The sequence below is a fragment of the Penicillium odoratum genome (genome assembly GCF_028828045.1).
Source record: "Penicillium odoratum strain IBT 22623 chromosome Unknown utg000001l_segment0_segment0, whole genome shotgun sequence".
In the NCBI taxonomy this organism is placed as follows: domain Eukaryota; kingdom Fungi; phylum Ascomycota; class Eurotiomycetes; order Eurotiales; family Aspergillaceae; genus Penicillium; species Penicillium odoratum.
The window spans coordinates 2,020,130-2,040,734 of NW_026643143.1; the positions used below are offsets into that span (position 1 = coordinate 2,020,130).

The following is a 20,605-nucleotide window of genomic DNA, read 5'->3' on the forward strand; positions in this document are numbered from 1 at the left end:
AACGAAAATATGTAGAAAACCATAAATTATGTAAATACTTGAACCATTCACGAACAGCTCTATGAAGACCAATCCTGGTCTCAGATACAGTTATCATGGTAGTACACGTGCACGTGTCACCAAAGTCTATAAAGAAATAAGCTTATTCTGACAAATTAGGAAACCGAATGATAATATCTACGAATTGAAGATACTAGTATAGAGAAATTTGTGTCTGATATGGAAATAGCGCTAACGCTAGTGGTAGAATCTCGGTGCGGAGGGCACATGACCACGGGTCTGAACAAAGTCAAATATTAACCTGAACAAGAGCCTCAGTCGAAATCGGATTTCTGTCCATCTACTAGTACCGCCCGGGCACGAAGTGCTATTTGGTCAGAGCCCGGGCTATAGGGGCTGTGATGAGACTGCGCAGGTTCTCGCGCGCGGCTGAATTGATTTGTTCTCATTCGCTGCCCCGCTTCGCCTGCGCAGTCTCACCCGAAATCCTCTGACGTGTCAAATTACCCAACAAAGGAGAATGTTAGATCTGAGGGAAATATACGAAAAGTCGGTCTATCAAAAGCGCCTCAATATCAACCCTATGGCAAGGCAGACTGGCTCTCCCGACTTCGTTAGTAGCGTTTTCTTGAAAAAGCTTGAAATGCCACATCTGTCCCCTGAATCCTCCATCTTACTGTAAACAATGGGGAAGAGAAGCAGTGCAACATGTCACGTATCTGTTATGCAGTGGAACGAAGGTAAGCTCTTTCCCCTTTCTGTCTATCTCAGTACTAACTGTCTTCTAGACGGGTGGCAGACAACCCAAGCTAGACTGGATGAACTATATACGGACAGTCCGAGTGAAGCACCTCGCATCATATCGCAGGATACAAAAGTTTTTGTTATGTATGTTGGGGGGTTTTTTCTGGTTTTGTCCTTGGAAGTCAACATTTGAGCTGATTTTATCAGAATTGCGCACACACCTGAGGGTCGCGAATCCCATGATTTTCGCAAGGAATTCACGGAATCCTTCTGCATGCCTGAGCTCTGGCACTCGCCACATCTGAATAATGTTAACGGGTATTTTGGCTGTGAGGCTACTCGAGCTGCAGGTGAAGTCACCGGTTTCAGTGAGTTTACTTGGTGGCTTCATTCACAAACCAATAGTAATGTGATCTAGATACTTGGTCGTTCTTCGAGATGAAACATGTCCCCGAAGTCTTGGATAAGTATCACTGGTCCAAGGTCAACGTCTCCACGCGGTGGCTCCCAAAGACTAACCAGATGGGAGTCTTTCTACTTGACCCAACCAAAGATCTGTCGGAGCCACTTCTAAATCCAGACCCACGAAAGCTTAACGATCCATTTTGGGTGTATTCGGATGTACTGCAAGAGGTCGCTAGACTTCAAGAAGATGCTGTTTGGAAAATCCGTGACCGTGTTCGAGGCATTGAGAAAGAGGCTGAAAAAGAGGCGAAGGAGGAGAAAAAGAACAAGTCTCCCAAAAGACCCAGACCAGCTTACCGACAACTGCACGATATCGCTCGGCATGCAATCCATGTTACCGAGTCGCTAGACGTGGCTGTACAAAATGTGGACCATATAATTCGACAACATGAAATGTATATGAACACCCGGCGAGACAAGTACGCATCGAAAACTTCCCAGGATACCTCCTTTGAGGATATCTCTAGCCGCTTGTCCTTCTACCAAAGCCACATTGAAAGTATTCGACACCGGTCAATTTCCAACCAGAAGAGACTGCAGAATGAGATTCAACTCAAGTTCAATCAAGTCGCACAATACGATGCAGGGGTTACAGTTGACATTAGCCGAGCCGCACGTGAGGACAGTGCGAACATGAACTCAATCGCAATTGTGACCCTCCTCTTCCTCCCGCCAACCTTTCTTGCTGCTATCTTCAGCATGTCATTCTTCAATTATGATCGGGAACTTGGCTGGTCGGTCTCCGACAAATTCTGGATATACTGGGTGTTCACCGTGCCATTAACCGCTGTATCATTTCTTGTCTGGTACTATTGGGGTAAGATACTCTCGCCGAAGATAGATGTTTCTCCTGTGTATAAAGAGAAGATACCCAAGGAATTGCCTATGTATGCCTAGGTATAATTGAATTGGAGGCAGGTGATTATAGCCGTCCCAGTGACCCAGCGCGAACTTGTCTTTTCTATGGATGGATCTATCTATATATAGGAACATTTGAATGGAACCACTAATATTCTGGCACTCATTCCAACGATGTATTTCCCTCAATGTCTCGAAAGTTTTGGAAGTGGATAAACATTTGAACGCTCTAGCAAAATTGCTTTTCCTGATAAAATCTCTCATGTACGTCATTTTACTCTTCATTTGGTTGATCATTGCCCTAAATAGAGTATAAAGCGAGCATTCTTCGTAAAATGGCGCGTTGATCCGCTACGTACCGAGTTATTCTGGTACAGTGATCTCGCAAACATTGGCTGTGGGTATATGCGGAGAGTTATCGGATATGCAAATGCCGAAAGTCAACTAGGTAGTGCATCGAACCCCTGATGGCTTCTCAATATTATACTTCTCTGTCATTATCACTTCCTTCGGCTTCATATTGTAATATACTAGGCCCAACCCTCAAAATTTAGTTCCCAGGTATAATAGATGGACGCCAAATCTAGTTTCCCGAACAACTGTCTCCTAACAAGGCCAATGCAGTCAATGCAGTGTCCGGTGTCGGGGGATAGCCGGTTGTATTCCGAGCGGCCGGACATTGCCGAACCCGAAGAAAAAACCTTGAAAAATCGGCCTCCATGGGGTTGTGGGGAAGGGTTTTTGCTTACACCTCGGGGCCTTTCCGAGTGTGAATAACAGCACAAACTACTCGAATCAAGATGATTGTCACGAATTAAAAGTTTACCACAAGTCCATGGTTCTCATATTTGTTACAAAGGCCTGGAATCGTGTATTCAATCCACATACCCGTACTATTTAGTATAGCCGTTAGACCAGGGATTGGATTTAGCCGAAGTTGGTCCGAGATTTTATAACGTCATCGGCATACCCCAACGTCACATTAATTACCATTAGCATCTTTCGCATGACTAGCGTGAGTTTATTTCCCCAGAAGTTAACGAGTCCTACTGACTCTGAAGGACGCGAATAAACAACAGCAATAGAAAGTCACATCTAGTCTGAACAACTCGGCATACCGACGCCAAGGAAAACAGATTAAGATGAAGATTTTACCTTTGAGCTCGGCATACCGTGATTTTTGGTTTATACTTTCATATATCAGCCAGACACGGCTGAGGCTTGACGTTGGCTTGTCGATCTTTTCCAGAAATGAAGGACCCATCTCCGTGGTTTGAGTGTTTCTCGTCACGAGGTCTTTTCTCCATGTCACCTACGAGTGGAGCCATGAGCCATCCGGGGTGGAATGTAGAACCTTGGAAACTTGGGCAAGGTCAACCAACATGAATATTTAAGAGTGGGATTATGCCCAGATTTCGTGAATATTCTGCTATGCTCTATTAGAAACAGGTCGTGGAGCTCACCTGTCACGATGATATCTCCTAAAGCCATCCTTGGAGCTTGGCTTCTACTGTCCGTCCCATCACTGGGATCTGAGGTCTGTCAGACTCCTCCCGTTGACCACCCTGGTACTGCATTCAGCTATGTCCAGCCACTGAACACTACCATCCTGGGTGTTGATGGACACTCTCCTCCCGTTTTTCCTTCGCGTAAGTCATATGTAGTTCCAAGATACTATTGCTCCAGTTCATGCTAACACAACACAGCGAAGATTAATGGCACTGGTGGCTGGGAGACGGCTTTGCATAAGGCACGGCAGTTTGTGAGAAAACTCACAATAGAAGAGAAGTCTGGAATGGCAACGGGAGAACCTGGTCCTTGTGTTGGCAACATCCTCCCCATCCCACGTCTGAATTTCAGTGGTCTCTGTCTACAAAACGGACCACAATGTGTCGAAGAAGGCTCTTATTCCAGTGTTTTCATCAGCGGCGTTTCCGCTGCCGCAACCTGGGATCGACAGTTGCTATACGAGAGAGGCAATGCATTGGCAAAAGAGCACAAGGCAAAGGGCTCCCACGTCATTCTGGGTCCCATTGGTGGACCATTGGGCCGCAGTCCCTATAACGGTCGTACTTGGGAGGGCTTCGCCGCCGACCCTTACCTCACGGGTGTCTGCATGGAAGAGACCATCACTGGCATGCAAGATGCCGGCGTCCAGGCCAACGCAAAGCATTTTATTGCCTACGAGCAAGAGACACAACGCAACCCCACATACGACCCCGATGCCAACGCTACTACCTACGTTCAGGACTCGGTTTCCTCGAACTTGGATGACCGGACCATGCACGAGATTTACATGTGGCCGTTTGCGAATGCGGTTCGGGCTCGTGTCGCTAGTGCCATGTGCTCCTACAACCGTGTGAACGGTTCTCATTCTTGCCAAAACTCCTACGTCCTCAACCACCTGTTGAAGACTGAGCTTGGTTTCCAAGGATATGTCATGTCAGACTGGGGTGCCACCCACAGTGGAGTGGCATCTATTGAAAGTGGTATGGATATGACTATGCCTGGTGGATTCACTGTTTATGGTGAGCTATGGACTGAAGGGTCTTTCTTCGGAAAAAACCTCACTTCGGCGCTGAAGAACGGTACTGTTGATATGGACCGCATGGATGACATGATTGTCCGCATCATGACCCCCTACTTCTGGCTAGGTCAAGAGCGACACTACCCCAGTGTCGACGCCTCCGTTGGCCCACTGAACGTGGACTCGGCCCCGGATACTTGGCAGTATGACTGGCAATTCACCGGATCAAGCAACCGTGACGTGCGAGGCAACCACAGTGCTATGATCCGTGCTCACGGCGCTGCCTCAACCGTTCTCCTGAAGAATGAGAAGAATGCCTTGCCCCTCCGCAAGCCTCGCAACCTGATCATCGCAGGAAACGACGCCGGTCCATTGACACAGGGACAAGATACCCTAGGAAACTACGAGTTTGGCGTTCTCGCCAATTCAGGAAGCTCCGGTGCCTGTCGATTCAGCTACCTATCCAATCCCCTAGAAGCGATCTCTGCTCGAGCCCGCAAGGACGGCACATTGGTTCAATCCTACTTGAACAACACCCAAATCGTCGATACCGGCCTATCATCCCTAGCCATCCCCCAACACCCCGACGCCTGTCTCGTCTTCCTGAAATCCTACTCCGCAGAAGGTGAAGACCGCAGCTACCTCGAGCTAGACTGGAACGCAAACGCCGTGGTGGAAACCGTCGCCAAATTCTGCAACAACACCATCGTCATCACAAATTCAGGCGGTATCAACACCATGCCCTTTGCCGACAACGAGAACGTCACCGCAATTCTCGCCCAGCACTACGCTGGCGAAGAGACCGGAAACGCAATCGCAGATGTCCTCTACGGAGACGTCAACCCCTCCGCCAAACTACCTTATGTGATCGCATACAACGAGTCCGACTACAACGCCCCCATAACCACTGCCGTGAAAACAAACGACACATATGACTGGCAAAGCTGGTTCAACGAAGAACTCGAAGTCGGATACCGATACTTCGACGCGCATGATATTCCCGTACGCTACGAGTTCGGCTTCGGATTAAGTTACACTACTTTCGACCTTCAGAACCTCAAGCCGAAAACGAAGCTAGCCGGTAACCTCACTGCTCTTCCTGAGAAACGACCCGTTCAGCCTGGTGGCAATCCCGCTCTCTGGGATACTGTGTACACACTCCAGGCTGAAGTTTCCAATACCGGAGACGTCGGCGGATATGCCATTCCTCAGCTCTATGTTGAATATCCCGATTCAACACCGGCTGGAACCCCACCAAGCCAGCTTCGTGGATTCGATAAGATCTGGCTTCGAGCGGGACAGAAGAAGACTGTTACTTTCGAGTTGATGCGCAGGGATGTTAGTTATTGGGATGTTGTTGCCCAGGACTGGCGTATTCCTACTGGAAAGTTCACCTTCAAGGCTGGGTTCAGTAGTCGGGATTTCCGTTCTAATTTGAACGCTACTCTGATTTCGACTTAGACATGGATACAGGTATTGACATATATTGTGTTCATCCATGGATGATATGACTGGAGAGTTAATAAAATACATACTCCACACAAAAGCCAAGGAAATAAACTTTAAGCCTTACGATAAGCGCACAGATCCCCCAACCGTAAGCAAACACTCGTATTTATTACGGTTGCCTGAAATAGAGATCCTGGCAAGTGCTCAGCCCCATCCAGCTTCAAATGTCCTAAGCATTCGATCCGACAACCTTCTCACCTCCACCCCGAATCTATCCTGGAATCCAACCAACACCACTTCAAATCTCCCGTAACTCACAAAACTCCAAACAATAATGGGCGGTTCCTCCACCCCCCAAGAAGCGGCTCCGGCTTACGAAGAGCTCTTCGAGCAACGTCCCTCGAATCCCGTTACCGGTGTAAGTAGAGACTCTCCCAGGTACCTAGGTGCTTAGCTACTTGGGCAATACTAGACTGGAATGTACTCACATGCGAAACAGTATTCCCACATCCCTGTCGCGGATGAACTAGACGTCGAGAATCGGGGGCACGAGCATGCGCATCATCTCGATACCGATACGCCTGTCATTCATCTTGCTGCTCAGAATGAAGAGCAGGTACATTTCCATTGCGAGGAATGTGATCGTCGACAAGAGAGGAGGGAGCGGAGGAGAAGTAATCAGAATTGCTGTATGATGGTATCAGCGACGTTTGTTATTATCATCTTTTTGCTGTGTGTATTTGGGTTCAAGTTGGCTGCGGAACTACATAAGGGTGGGAAGAGGGATCCTCGTGATGTTCATATTTTTTCTGCTTGAGATACCTACTCTTTACTTCAAATTTAGTTTTCTGTGTTCTGTTTTCTGGATGCGAGTGAATACATTATGAGACAAGATTGGTTCAAAATGCAGTTTTCTCTATATCCATTTGGCAGGCATATACTCTATTCTGCTTAGTGGTACAGCGAAACAAAAATAAAAGTAACAAGCTCGACATGGTCTATCAAAATTTGATAGATTTGATAGAACGAGCGGTTTGCAAAGCAGGGTATATGGGGACCAACATATCGGTTGAGTCGTCGAAATGTCCTCGGTTCAAGTTTGACCATGCATAGATCAAGCCCTCGCTGGTGAGATAAATGAATTGACGGCAAGAAAGAAGTGCATACTTTTGGAGAAGAGTGGCACGGATGCGCTTACTCCTCGCGGATCTTGCGGAAGAAATCCATCACGCTGGTGAAGACGACAAGCAAGATACCACCACCAGGTCCGAGACGCAGCACCTTAGGAGTGAAACCCTTGTACAGGGCACTGAAGCCCTCCTCCTTCATGACCGTGCCGAGAGCAGGCCAGGCCCAGTTGTACTTGGGAGTCTGGCCGGGAACCTTGGTGGTGTTCTGAATGCGGGACTTGACGACGTCCATGGGGGTGTTAAGGAGGGTACCAGCGATACCACCGACGGTACCGGCCATCAGGTCGTTACGGGTCTGCTGGCTCTTGTTGCCGGGCTCGGGGGTGGGCAGCTGGGCACGGACCTGGAAGATACAGCCGAAGTAACCGGCGTTCCAGAGGATGTGGCGCCACAGGGTGGACTCGAGACCGTTGTACATGGCGAGAGGACCCTCGGTCTTGACGATCTTCTTCACGACATCTAGCATACCGCTATACTTGCCGGCGGAAGCCTTGTCCTGCAGACGAATCTTAACCAGCTCGAAGGGAACGACGACGAAAGACTCGGTGGCACCAGCGGTGGCACCGGTCAGAACAGCCAGACTCTGGGTCTGCTTATCGACCTTGAACAGGTCGCGGTAGAAAGCACCCCAGCTGTCATTGGCCGCAAACTTGGTCGCACGCTTGGGAGCCTCCATCAGAATGGGCGCGGAGATACCACGGTACAGGGTCTTGAAACTGCGGGGATCAATCCGGATTAGGTCTGATCTGAAACCAATTGCATTCCGAATTGCTCAAACTCACCCCTCATGCTTGATGATCTTGCGGAAGCAGTCGAACATGCCATTGTAGTGGTCTGCACCGGCAGTGGGGACACCGCTCTGGAGTTGACTGTGGGGATGTTAGTGTTCCTGCTACTTCCGAATAATTGTCCATCGGAAGGCATCCTTACACTCGAGTCTTGACAACGTCCAACGGGTACCTAAAGGACGCGCATTGTTAGATGTGGATTTCTTGGTGAAATAAAGCGCGCAATCCTTTGTCAAGGGGGCATTATGCGCCCGTAACATGGGGAGATTGGGGCGTACATAATCAAGATCTGTCCGTGCGGGGAGACACATTAGCCATCGAGGATCTAACAGAGGAAATCCGACCAAACGAGAGAGACTGGATTTAACAGTGTAGTTCTGGAAAGGAAGTCATACCTCAGAGACACCAGCCACCGCACCGGCGGCGAACTGGTAAACGAAGGGGAGGGGTGCTTGCGGCTTGTCAGACATGGTGGGCAGATAACCTGGGATGATAGATTAGAATGACGGGTTCAGAGAGTAAGATATATAGCGATAAATATTAATTATCGGCAAAAATGAAGACATACAAAGCGATGAAAAGAAGAGGAGAATAGAAGATGAGATTAGCCGGTGTCGGCGAGATTCGGTGATGAATTCGGATAGCTTTCTCACCGCAGGAACGAACTGCCGGTTCTGACTAATTCCCCGTGGGGTTTCGATTTTCCATTTCAAACATCAAATATGTCATTCGTCATTCGTCATCTAAATCAACAATATACCCAATCCTAATCCTAGTCCCCATGAAATCTTCAATTTGTTCCCACCGCTGGTCGCTGTTGCTTGTTCCTTGGCAACCGTTGTCTTTGACGCCCCAGCCGTACAACTTGATCCACAGGTATACCCTGAAGGGCAACATCCACCCCCCACGGTATCGGCACAGCTGAACCAACCCGTAGCGCACTTCCCTATACTTCCGCTACTTGTCCCACTTCCTGTCGTAACGGGTATAACAATCGTCACTCCATCTGAAGTAAATGTCGTCGACCGCGAGGTAGGGCACGAGGTTGTATCGCAGTCTCGTCCAGTCTGACAGCAACCACCACCATAAACAGCGGAGCATGCATAGAACCCCGTCGGACAAACACTCACACTACTAGTGGTTTGTTTCGTGGAAGTTGATATCCCCGTCGGTCGCGCTGGCGGTGCCAGACTTTCAGTAGTTGCCGTGTTAGTAGTTGCTGTACTGCCAGTGGACACGGACGAGTAAAGACTCTGCGGAGCGGTGGAATATGTCTTTGTAGACAACACCACAGTCGATTGGATAGTCACAGTAATGACGGTGACAAGAGCGCCTATGATTTTTCATTTTTTAGCAAGTAGATTCTCGCAGACATTGCAAGTTGCAACGGATACTTCACAACAGATATATACTTACAGCCACCTGTAACACATTCATATCCCGGTATACAGCACCCTCCCCCCAATTCCTCAGAACAAGTCGTCTCTTGGCCAGGACAAGTCCCTACTACGTCAGAGCACGTCTCCCCATTCGGACAACATCCTACATCTCCTGATCCCGTATCCCGAACATGCTCACACGCATCCCCGATACTACAACACCGATCGGACCGCCCAATCGATGTACAGGCAAGTGTACCAGTCGGACACTTAAAATCCCTCGACCCCAGAAAACCATGACTGGCTTCAAGTGGAAATGAATGTTGGAAGGGATATGATCTAGGATGAAAAAGATTCAAAGGAAGATCCTCATCCACGGTATCATTGGTTGGAGCATCTTCTCGTAATAAGTCTTGAGACTCGGTCCCGAAACTCCAGTAATCCAGAAAGAACTTCTCGCCTTCATCGGGGCTCATTTTTCTCAGGCCATGGATGGGCGTTTGGGCGAGTCGGGACTCGATTTCGTAGTTTCGTCGGAGGATGTCATGGTTATTTTCATTGTCATTGCTAGGATGTGTCGGTGCTTCCAGAGAGGAATTTTCGTATTCTGTTGCTGAGCAAATAAAGCCCGCACTCAATAGCAGGAGAGCAAATGGCGGTATGAGTTGCATGGGGACTAAGCGGGCGGATCAACACAGTTGCTGTGGGCAGAAATCTCGATCTGGGTGCCAATCTTCTTGTCAGAATCTGCGTCACGATCGGATTCTCACGAAAAAGACGGTTGAACAGTTGTCATACAAATGGCTTAGGCACTTGCGTCTGGGATCGGACCTCTATTTCAGATGGGGCTGATGGCTGATGCGGGCCCAAACGTGGCTTGGCGAGGAAAGTGAATTTCGGATTGTAAGTGCAGGCGATCATGAAGATCATGTGCTAAAAAGAGAAGAAAGTGGCGTCTGAGCTTTGGGAAATTCTGATGGCTGGAGTTTGTTTTGGGTCTAAGCTCTATTGTTTATACTGCTCCACTTTGACTGGAGCTAGTGGGAAAGATTATTTCCATGTAAGGGAAAGTAATGAATAGATAAACACATATGCTCGACGATTGGAACTAACTACTTGGGCAACTCCATGCGTTGTGAATAAGGGAAACAGACCACAGATGTGGCAGGGTATCGTCAGTAAATGACAGGCAATGCAAGGACACATGGTATAGGAAAACACGCCTAGGTATAATAAAAAATGCAACAACATGGGACCATTCAAAAAACGCAAGGAAGGGGAACGTCAAATGGAAGAAAAGTACCAATCTAGACGGATTCGGATTCAGATTCAGGGGCTTGCTCGGGCTCCGTGGACTTCTCAGGGCTGGCCTCCTCTTCTGCCGGAGTATCATCCTCATTCTTCGGAGACTCCGCCCTGTCTTCCTCTGGAGCCGGCTCACTGGATTCTGTCTCTTCTTCGGTTTTTTCTTCCAAAGCAGCGGCAGCGGCAGCAGCTTCAGCCTCCTCTCTCTCCATCTCCGCATTGCGAGCCTGCTGCCGTTCCCATACTTCCTTGCGAATACGGTCATCCTTGGCAGTGCGAAGTCGTTCGGCCTCCTCGATACCGCCGCTCTTCTTCAGCTTGCCCTCTTCGACAAAGGTACCAAGTTCCTTTTGGAACAGATCGATGCGGCGTGTCTCAAGCTCCTTCTTGCGAGCCTTCTCGGCTCGCTCAATAGCTTCGAGGCGGCTTTCGTGGTTGGGTTGTAGCGCACGAACCTCACCCAAAACACCATCCTTGGCCTTCATGGGGTCAACAGTAGGGTCAATTCCAAGGGTACGCGAGGGGGCCCGCAATGAAACCGCTCCAACGACGCCACCGCCATTGGTCTTCTCCATAGCCTGTTCTTTGGTTGCCTGTTCCACCAAAGCAAAGGTCTGGGCCGCCTTCTCAAGATCGTCTTGCAAATCGGCAGCAAGATCTTCTTGCATAGTGAGCTGATCCCGCTCTTCGCAGACCAACTGCAACTCTTTCTCCCAAATCTTGGTCCAAATGGGCTTCTCACGTCCAAGGAAGTCCTGCATCTTTTTGATCTCTTTCATGACGTTGCTGATATCGCGGCTAACCCCCTCAAGCTGTCTCGGAAGAGGCCGGACTCCTCGTGTCACCACGTCCTTCCGAAGATCTTCGACCAGATCCTGGAGATCGTCCACGCGTGCAACAAGACGTTCCGATTCATCGCTGAGCTCCTTCTTACCACTTCTGACCCGCGCACGGCCGGCATCTCCCTCATAGGTGGGAACGGCAACATGTTCTGCAGCAGTCTTGACCTGGATTGCTTTGGCACGGACTTCGCTCATCGAACTGGTGACATCAGATGTGAAGTTGGAGTAGGTCTGGCGTAAGACGGCCAGATCGCGACGCAAGCTTTGCAATTCCGCAATTTGGCTTCCGCTGGCAGATATCTGGGACTTAGGGGTGCCAGTACTGGGAGTCACAGGCACAGATGATAGGGGAGCAGCAGCCAAGCGAGCCATCTCCTTTGCCGCTTCAAGCTGACGGGCTTGAACCAATTGAATGACGGTCCCTTGGCCAGCCAGTGCCTCCTTCACACCCTCCACGAGAGTACGAACACTTCCAAAACTCTCATCAAAATGCTTCTTGACCTCGTCTAGGCTATCCATATTCAATACAAGAACGGAACGGTCTTTGACGTCGGCCAAATCTTCCAATTCATGTCGGATACCAGAAATCGGATCTTGGATGTAGATCTCAGGTAAATCCGCACCATTATTGTGAGTGTTCCAGGCAAACTTTTCGATGAATGCCAGCTGCAGGCGCCCAATGGTCAGGTCTGCGATGCCTTCTGGCAGTACATACTTCTTGATCTTGCTTTTGTACTGCAGGAAGAGGGTCAACTCTTTGCCTGGAGAAGGCTGTTCTGCTGCATATTGTGCAATAGAAGGGGGTGTAGCAATGTCAGCTGGGTCTAGGCGGGCTATCTTTGGCGTTTCTGGCCGTTTGCCTTTGGCGGGAGTCTTCTCGGGATCGAAAGCTTCCTCGAGCGAAGGACCCTTTGGCGGACGTGGGAAGGTTGGCGGCGTATCTCGGTCCTGAGATGCCTCCACATGATCCTTCGCTGGCAGCTCGGGCTTTTGATCCAAGGGTCGAGGGGTTTCCTCGTTTTGTGCCTCTTCCAATTGGTTAGCTGATTCGCTACGTTCCTCCACCGCCTCGGGAACGCTGCCTGGTTGTGGTTGAGCAGTCTTGGCAGTTTCTTGTAGACTTTTTGAAGACCGCTGCCGGGAGTGGGCGTATGATCCTCGAAGACGGACCGCATTGAGAGACTCGCGAACATCCCGCCCCCGGTTGGGAATGGGAGAATTCTGAGTCGGTAGAACTGGCACCCCGTTGGATGAGGTTCCCAGATGCTTCTGGATTTGGTATGCGGAGAACCGTCGGGAAGCTCGTCGCTCTAGTTCTCCACTTCGCTGCAAAGCACCTAGCGCGTCATCTTCCTTGGGAGGTGGCGGCGGGGCCGGGAAAGCTGGAGGGGCTGAAGGCGGGGCGTTTTGAGAGGTCGATTCCCCTTGGAGTGGCTGGCTCAGCACCTGTTGGGCCTCCCGCCTTGATGCGTCTCGTTCCGAGTAGCTGCGTGGATCTCCTGGTATCGGCGGTGAGGTACGACTGGCCGCCTGGACGTCTTCTAAAGATCCATTGCTTCCGTACCGACGTGCTGGACGTCTGGGGGACGGGACGTTTGACTGAGGCAAGGTAGAGGCCGCCGCTTCATCGTAAAGTTGGCCAATGGTGGAATTGCTGCTAGATATGCTTCCCGCACTGGCTTGACGAGCAGGAAGCCCCCCCCGTCCATCCTCGCGCTGATTCCGTGACCGGAGACGTGCCTGCTTCTTCTTCAAGCCATGTAGTAGGTTGATGATAATATCGCGAATTTGGGGAAGGTATCGATCGAGACTTTGTGAAGAAGCATCTTGACTTAACGTGTCCTCTAGAATTGTGCGCAGAACGTCTGGAACGGGGCCTAGGTCGGCAGTCTCGACGCCGATGGCATTGAAAGCGCGACAGGCCAAATTAAACTCGTAACCGAGGCGGACATAGACATCGGACACGTCAGTTTCGGAGGCTTGTTTTCGAGACCACTGAGTCAAAGTTTCAAGTAGTTGTTTAGTTGCGACAAGAAGGTGGGTAACACTCTTTTCGATTTGAGAGATTTGTTTATCGGGCTATCGCGGAGAAGAGAGGCACAATTAGCTTGGGACTTTTGGTATCGCACACGAATCTGACACCTACCACACCCTTTGCCGATTGGGAACGGCCAGAGGCTGATGAGCTGCGACCGGAAGTAGAAGCCATGATCGACCTATTCCAGAGAATGTTGGAAAGGAAAGGATTAGGGTCTCCAGAGAGCCCGAGGGTGTGTTGACATTGATAAGCGACGATGGGGGGGGCGAGAGAGAGACAAGAGTTGGGATGCCAAGCCAACAAGGCACCAGACCCAGCCACCAGCTTAATACGGCGTATAAACCGTCACTGGGGAAGATTACTGACGTTTGCCGAGTGATAAGCAAATTTACCGGTAAATACAATGTATCATTGTAATAGATCCACATGTGATTTTAAGACAAAAGCACGGACTCTCTTTAACTATGGAACCAGTTCAAGCTAAACACTAAACCTTTGAATATGTGACTTAACTAGTAACTTACATCTTGCAGCTTTACATCTGGATCTGTATTACTTTCGGCAACTCCCGCCTTATCCACTTGACTCTGACTTGCATCTGATGCTTCTTCTTTCCTTCCCCTCTGAATCAGAAATCAGGTCTCTTCCCCCCCCTTTTCCCTTTCTTCATTAACAGTATTTGTTTCATTGGGCATCACCGTTATCCCGCTGGGCGCATCGCCTACTCCCAACTTAATTGATTGTTAGTTCTACAACCCATATCCATGAGATATATTGCTGGCCAATCATGTATAATTGAGTCACTTGATTTACACTAAAACAAATCTATAGTACAGGTACAAGTATCAGAAAGTCGTGTGCTCTGCATATCTCTCATTGGCTTTATCTTGGTACAGATTATTGTGATGAGGGGAATACCGATTGCCTTGGGCTTTTTCCTCCAGTTGAGCCTTGGCAAATGAAGCTAGTGGGTCGACATTTCTATACATCAGATCGTGTAATCGGATAATTAACCCCAAACACTGTGATCATCACGGTCGTTCAGCTATTACAGGATGTGTATTGAAACTACGTATCGATGGTACTGTGGTTGCCAACTAGGCCCAGTCCACAAATATGTACAGTATACAGTATGCAGGGAGAAAATTGATAAATGTGTGTAGCGAGTTATAATATGTAGTACATAGAACTAAGAGAAACATGACAACAAACCAAATAGTGATAATAAAATTCCCTACACATGTTCCTAGGATATCATTACTCTCCCAAGTCTTAAAGTAAGGTAAAAATGATTACATCAATCCCTATACTTGATCCATTAAAACCCCATAGAAACTCGATCCCGCTGTCAATCAGGGTCGCACTGGTACGGTACATTACCAAAGTTCCTCGCACCTGACCTGCTTTCCCCCCCCCCAAACAAATCCCTATTTTTAAATTTCCATCTTCCCCCCTTCCCCTTCTCTACTATTTTCCTTGCCATTGAAATTCCATACCTGTGTGGTTGTGGTTGTGTTTCTGTTCTATCTCCCCCTCCTTCGACGTTCCAACTTGTCTTGTTTGTGCAGGCGGTGTGAGAGTGGCTCCGTGCCTCATCCTCGCGGACCTTCCGTGTGAAGTTCCACGACCGCAAGCCCGCCCTGACTTGACCACCCGAGTCAATCAATGGCTTCTACTTTGAACTCCGTGCCAGCTGCCAACAGCTCATCTGGCAATGCTGTTAACGCACAAAACACCGGCCGCTCTTCGTTGAGACCAAGCGCCAGCACCAAGGGGGACGGTCGCCGACAATCTGGCAGTCCTGGGGACGGTGGTCAACGGTACGTTCCTCCCTTTAGATCTCCTATCCACCCCCACATCCCCTCGCTCCACTACTATCAAATCCCCCATTTTGCGACTTCGACTGCCTCAAAGACTTAGCATATGGTGCTATGCCCTTTGTTTTCATCCTGTCTACTCGGGCCCCTCGGTCACCGCGTCCATGCACGTGCCCTCTCGCGAGCTGAGGCACAGGTTAGGCATTGTGTGCCATCGAGAGCCAATTGCGGACGCCGGGATGAGAGGCTTCATCGACTCTGCCCTATTTTTGGTCCATTGATTGTCCGTCGCACCCACTGACCGAAGCACCTACCTATAGACGCACAAATTCGCACAAAGCCTGGACCCAAGGAACCAACCCCATCACGCAACGCTCCTCTCACTCATCCAACGGAAATATGACTCGACAGTCGGGATCTCCCCGCCCGAACCAGAAGGAGTCGAATACTCCTGATAGCCATGCTCATGACCGCCTTGTTTTCCTATTTGCTAGTTTTATTGTAAGACAGTGTCTCTGCGACAACTGCATGGTCGGTACTAACACAGCTCTGATAGGGCTTGCGCACAATAATTATCACAAAGAACGGAGACAAGTTCACCGGTATTTTCTCATCTTCGACCCTGGAGTCCAGTGATTCGTCGTTTTCCCTGAAGATGGTGCAACGTGTCGATGAGAATCACTCCAAGGTGAACGGTGCAAGTGATGTAGCCATCCCCTATCTGGGCACTGGAATTGATCATGCCATGTCATTTGATATTCGAGATGTGGCAGATATTTCGGTGCCAAATGTCGTCCCCGCGGAAGTGTCAGTCAAAGAGTCCAATGGTAAGAACTATGGGATCCCATCGGGTATTGCATCGTACTGATATTTATACGCAGGAGCAAGCGGGTTTAGAACTGACAGTGACATCTCGGGTAATCTCGCTATGCGGGAGCGTACATTGAAGCGCTGGGAACCAGCTGAGATGGACGTTGACTTGTCACTCGAGAGCACCACGGGTGATTCGTCTGGTTGGGATCAATTTGAGACGAACGAACGACTTTTCGGTGCCAAGACTAGCTACGATGAAAACTTATACACAACCGTCATTGACCGGTCCGATCCTGCTTTCCGTCAGAAGCAGGTGGAGGCGGCTCGCATTGCGCGTGAGATCGAAGGCACTGATACTGATAATGTTCACATGCGCGAGGAGAGAGGTCTTGTGGCCCCAGCCACGGGCGATGACGACGAGGAAGCCAAATACAGTGGTGTTCAACGCGACGGTAAATCTTTCCAACCCCTCGTTACAGGGCAGCCAAACAGATACACACCCCCGGCTCGTAGACAACCTGGTGTTCCTGCTCCGGCGGCTAAACAGCCGGCGCCTGTCGCTACACCGGCCCAGATTCCGACCAAAGAGCCTGCCACTGCAGAGAAACAACAACCCGCTAAGCCCGTTACTGAAGTGGACCAAAAGACGACTCCAATCAACGCTCCTTCTGCTACTGTCCCTGTTCCCGCCCCTGCGAAGCGATCCGTCCCCGAGAATGCCACCGCGAATGTCGAAGCTGAGGTGCTTGATCATTTCCGCCAGTTCGCCAACAGTGAGAAGCTGAAGATGCAAGAACGTCGACGTAACCAAGCATCCTATGATCGAACGGTCAAATTGAACGAATTGATGAAGTTCTCAAAGAACTTCAAGCTTTCGACCCCTGTGCCCAAGGACTTGGTGCCAATTTTGGCTAAGGATAAGCATAGACAGGAAGCTCTCATCAACCGAGCTCAGCCTACCGGGGATACAAAATCGCCAACCAATGCTGCAGTTCAGGCCACCGAGCAGAAGCCTGCAAGTCGTCCCGTTGCACCCACTGGTCCAGCTTCCCCTGCAGCCCCTGCAGCCCCTGCTGATCGCCAGAACTTTCCTCGTGGCCGCCAAGGGTATCTTCCTACTGGTCCACTTGCTGGATCTGGTGGTCGATTCCCCCAGCAGCCTATGCAGGGAGGTCGCCCTGGCACGGGTATGCTCAGTCAACGACTGGCCGATAACTTGCAGCAACGGAAGGGACCTACTGCCATGGGACCTGTTCCTACCCCGTTGCCCATCCAGGATGCTCGTGGACCCCCTACTGGCCCAGCCAGCGAGCAGCCTCGTGTTATGAGCCCCCCCAAGCCCCAGCTCCCCACTTCTGCTTCCGCCAAGTTCAACGTCCGCGCCATGGAATTCAAGCCTAATCCTGCTGCTAGCACTTTCACTCCTGGTGGTGCCCCCTCAGGCGGCCCCGCTGCCAGCCCACGTCCATTCTCGCGAAACCCGTCTGTATCACGGGCAGTCACCCCCTCCACATTCTTCGGGGCCCGAAAGCTACTCCCAATTTCTGATCGGCCGTCTATCGATAATCAGTTCAATCCCATCAAACGCATGAAGAATGAGAATGCTGAGTCGTCAGAGAGGGTTGTAATTTTCAACGGTGGTATCCCGCCGCCATACAAGACTCTTCCAACATGGGATGTCCCTGAAGGGAATGAGGAAAAGACCTACGACCAGATGTTTAAGAACTCTGGCGTGTCGTCTGTCTCGCCTCAGGGTCGTTCTGCTTCCAACAACCCCCACCTTCCTCAGCACCAGATGCCGTTCCAGTTCCAGCAGGGTAATCCTGGCATGCCGCCTTCTGGACCTCCTAATGGGCCTCACACTCATCACCACGGCCCTCATGTGGATGATCACCATCGCATGCAGCTTTCACAATCGTCATCTCAAGTCTTCCCCTCCCCTCGCATGCAGCAGAGCCATATGGGATACCCATCCCCTATGGCTCCTCCCGCCCAGCTTGCATTTGGACAGCCGATGCCACAGTTCTATGGAGGTCCACAGTCTGGGCATATGAGACACTACCAAGGCAGTCACGGTCCGCAGTTTGTAAACCCCCAAATGGGCGCTCCTATGATGGTGCAACAGCCGTCTAACGGGCCTTACATGGGTGTGCCCCAGGGCATGTCTCCTTATAACCCCCAGATGCAAATGTATTCTCCATCTCCAGGCCACGCCTACCCGCAGCCGCAGCCCCATAGCGGGTATCCCAGCCCTAGTCGTGGCGCTCCCATGATGATGCATCAAAACTCGCAGTCTGGACAGCCACCTCAGCCTATGATGTTCATGTCCCCTGGTCAACCTGGATATGGCGGTCCGCAACCTGGACATGGTTAGTATAATTATCGCATTGCAACCGTGAATTTTTAATCTGACCGTTTCGTCCCAGCGCCTCCTGGTCGCGGTGGCTACCCGCAATTCCCCTCCAGCCCGCACCAAACACACCATTTTCCCCCGAACCAGCATCGCGCCCCTAGCAATAACTTCAACCAAGTTCCTCAGATACCCCCTCAGATGGCTTCCAACCCCCCCGCCAACTCTGGATCTGTAACTCACTCCGCCGAGGTGACCGATGAAGGCAAATGAATTACACAACATGATTACATCTCGGACCTTCTCCCTTCAATGTCAATATTTGCCGCCGCCCCACTGACTTGGCGATGACTATCATCTGCACCGTTGTCAATCTCCGGTTCTCAAATTACCCCGAGCACTGTATCTCGGCTTTCGTCCTGTGAGCTGCGATGCTCATACCCGCTGCCAAGAGATGTTGCGCACATGCATGGGACTTATCAGGTGATTTTCGCACCGCCTTCTCTGTATCAATGACACTTGCTGATATGTGTATCTAGGTTCAATGATTGGTCCTATCTATATTGTCTATTTATCCCCAGAACTGTGGGTATACATGCTGGTGAAACTTTACTGTATTGCGCAACATACAGCCACTGCTGTTGACATGTCACCACCACAGAGCCTCCTCATTGTCAGCTGTTACCTCGGCAAGACTGGCAGTTGAAGGGAGGCCTGTCAAGATTTTCAGTTCTTCCTATCTTGCTCATGTTTTATGTTTTCTTTCTATTCTTTCGGTTGTTGATATCGAGTATATCTGGATGCTCTGGAGGCGGGATTTCCTGCCTTGGAGTGTACCAGGAGGAGTGTGAGAGTGATGGGGGTGTTTCAGAACCAGATAAGGGTTTGTCCGAGTCTCAAGCTGCTTATGAGTGTTGAAGCAGTAGTTTGTAGGTACTGATGATGAGTAGTCTAAGTGGTTGCTAGTGCTCCTGCGGGAAGCCAATAAATGATTTATATCAAGTTATCTTTGGTCTTGATGATGTCTGAACGATAATGATTGATTGACGCAACGTCTATATAGCAAACCCAACTAGCATTGGCATTCAAATAATCTCGTCAGACAGTACTTCGTATCTGCATACACAAGTTAGCGACATGTCATAAACACGTGTTGAATCTCCAAACAAAAGCATGTCTCCTCAGGTCTTTTCAGTTTATTAGAGTCATCATTCAAGCCCCAGGCAAACCGACCCACATCCACCGCGGTGCTCCCAGCAACTTTCACCAAAGCTAAACACCCAACCTTCCGACATCAATGAGGACCACAACTCGCAATCACAATCACTTGCCCACTAATCTCCCACTTCCAGCCAGGTCTAATTCGTTCCTCATACTAAACCCAAACTCTTCGCGCAGTAGAGAGTCCGAAGACTCGTAAATCCCACGTATAGACCGTAGCCATTGGTTCCCATCAGTCTTCATGGAAGAAAAGCAGACTTAGGAACCCCAGAAAACGGCCCAACACCTCCCCATGTGAACACAAGGTATGCATAGATTTATACACAGCACTCCCAAGACCCACCGCAACCTCCCTCTTCTTCATCCAAGAGAGACGAATAGAGAAAAGACCACAGTGCCTCAACGAGGGAGCCATTAAACTTTTAGCCCGATCTTCTTGCCTTTTGGCCGTGTATTTGCGTTCACCGAATAGTTGAGTTGAGATACGAAGTTCGAGCTCGTGAACCAAGCAAAGCTTGGAAATTACCACACGACACGGTAGTCTGTAGGATCAAAGCAGGTAGCGAGGCGTTGCGTGTGAGTTGAGTGCTGGCGGGATGAGCCCGACCAGGTTGATGCTTCAGAAAGGCTGAGGAGTTTAGAGCCGTTGAAAGGTGAGAGTACCTTCGGTTCGGATGGGATGTTATGATTTGTCGGGTCTTTGGAGAGTCTGACCTTTTACCAGGTAGTCATCATAGGAAACGCGACGAGGTCGCTTGTTTTGGTTTTGGGGTAAGATCCAGGAGAGACTTACCGTAATTATAATGAAAGATTTCGCGA

At 50.0% G+C, this 20,605-nt stretch overlaps 7 protein-coding genes across 7 annotated transcripts; 4 read left to right on the forward strand and 3 right to left on the reverse strand.

The window, feature by feature from the left end:
• Positions 1-685: 685 nt before the first annotated feature.
• Positions 686-2,106, forward strand: N7520_000740 (uncharacterized protein; the record flags this gene model as incomplete). The annotated part of the gene is made up of 4 exons (XM_057134675.1): positions 686-740; positions 789-888; positions 952-1,112; positions 1,163-2,106. The coding sequence occupies 4 exons, from the start codon at positions 686-688 to the stop codon at positions 2,104-2,106; spliced, it is 1,260 nt and encodes a 419-aa protein (XP_057000611.1).
• A 1,432-nt stretch (positions 2,107-3,538) lies between these two features.
• On the forward strand, positions 3,539-6,055 carry N7520_000741 (beta-glucosidase; the record flags this gene model as incomplete). Its single annotated transcript, XM_057134676.1, has 2 exons — positions 3,539-3,716; positions 3,774-6,055. 2 exons carry the CDS (start codon positions 3,539-3,541, stop codon positions 6,053-6,055), a joined length of 2,460 nt encoding a protein of 819 aa, XP_057000612.1.
• Positions 6,056-6,377: 322 nt separating this feature from the next.
• N7520_000742 (uncharacterized protein) lies at positions 6,378-6,860 on the forward strand (the record flags this gene model as incomplete). Its single annotated transcript, XM_057134677.1, has 2 exons — positions 6,378-6,461; positions 6,543-6,860. The coding sequence occupies 2 exons, from the start codon at positions 6,378-6,380 to the stop codon at positions 6,858-6,860; spliced, it is 402 nt and encodes a 133-aa protein (XP_057000613.1).
• Positions 6,861-7,237: 377 nt separating this feature from the next.
• On the reverse strand, positions 7,238-8,491 carry N7520_000743 (putative mitochondrial 2-oxodicarboxylate carrier protein; the record flags this gene model as incomplete). Its single annotated transcript, XM_057134678.1, has 5 exons — positions 7,238-7,949; positions 8,016-8,102; positions 8,164-8,193; positions 8,300-8,310; positions 8,417-8,491. 5 exons carry the CDS (start codon positions 8,489-8,491, stop codon positions 7,238-7,240), a joined length of 915 nt encoding a protein of 304 aa, XP_057000614.1.
• A 70-nt stretch (positions 8,492-8,561) lies between these two features.
• On the reverse strand, positions 8,562-10,071 carry N7520_000744 (putative GPI anchored protein; the record flags this gene model as incomplete). The annotated part of the gene is made up of 3 exons (XM_057134679.1): positions 8,562-8,695; positions 8,782-9,354; positions 9,438-10,071. The coding sequence occupies 3 exons, from the start codon at positions 10,069-10,071 to the stop codon at positions 8,562-8,564; spliced, it is 1,341 nt and encodes a 446-aa protein (XP_057000615.1).
• A 636-nt stretch (positions 10,072-10,707) lies between these two features.
• On the reverse strand, positions 10,708-13,756 carry N7520_000745 (formin-mediated actin nucleation enhancer; the record flags this gene model as incomplete). Its single annotated transcript, XM_057134680.1, has 2 exons — positions 10,708-13,626; positions 13,694-13,756. 2 exons carry the CDS (start codon positions 13,754-13,756, stop codon positions 10,708-10,710), a joined length of 2,982 nt encoding a protein of 993 aa, XP_057000616.1.
• A 1,494-nt stretch (positions 13,757-15,250) lies between these two features.
• On the forward strand, positions 15,251-18,838 carry N7520_000746 (putative PAB1 binding protein (Pbp1); the record flags this gene model as incomplete). The annotated part of the gene is made up of 5 exons (XM_057134681.1): positions 15,251-15,405; positions 15,723-15,903; positions 15,959-16,229; positions 16,284-18,584; positions 18,642-18,838. The coding sequence occupies 5 exons, from the start codon at positions 15,251-15,253 to the stop codon at positions 18,836-18,838; spliced, it is 3,105 nt and encodes a 1,034-aa protein (XP_057000617.1).
• Positions 18,839-20,605: the final 1,767 nt, after the last annotated feature.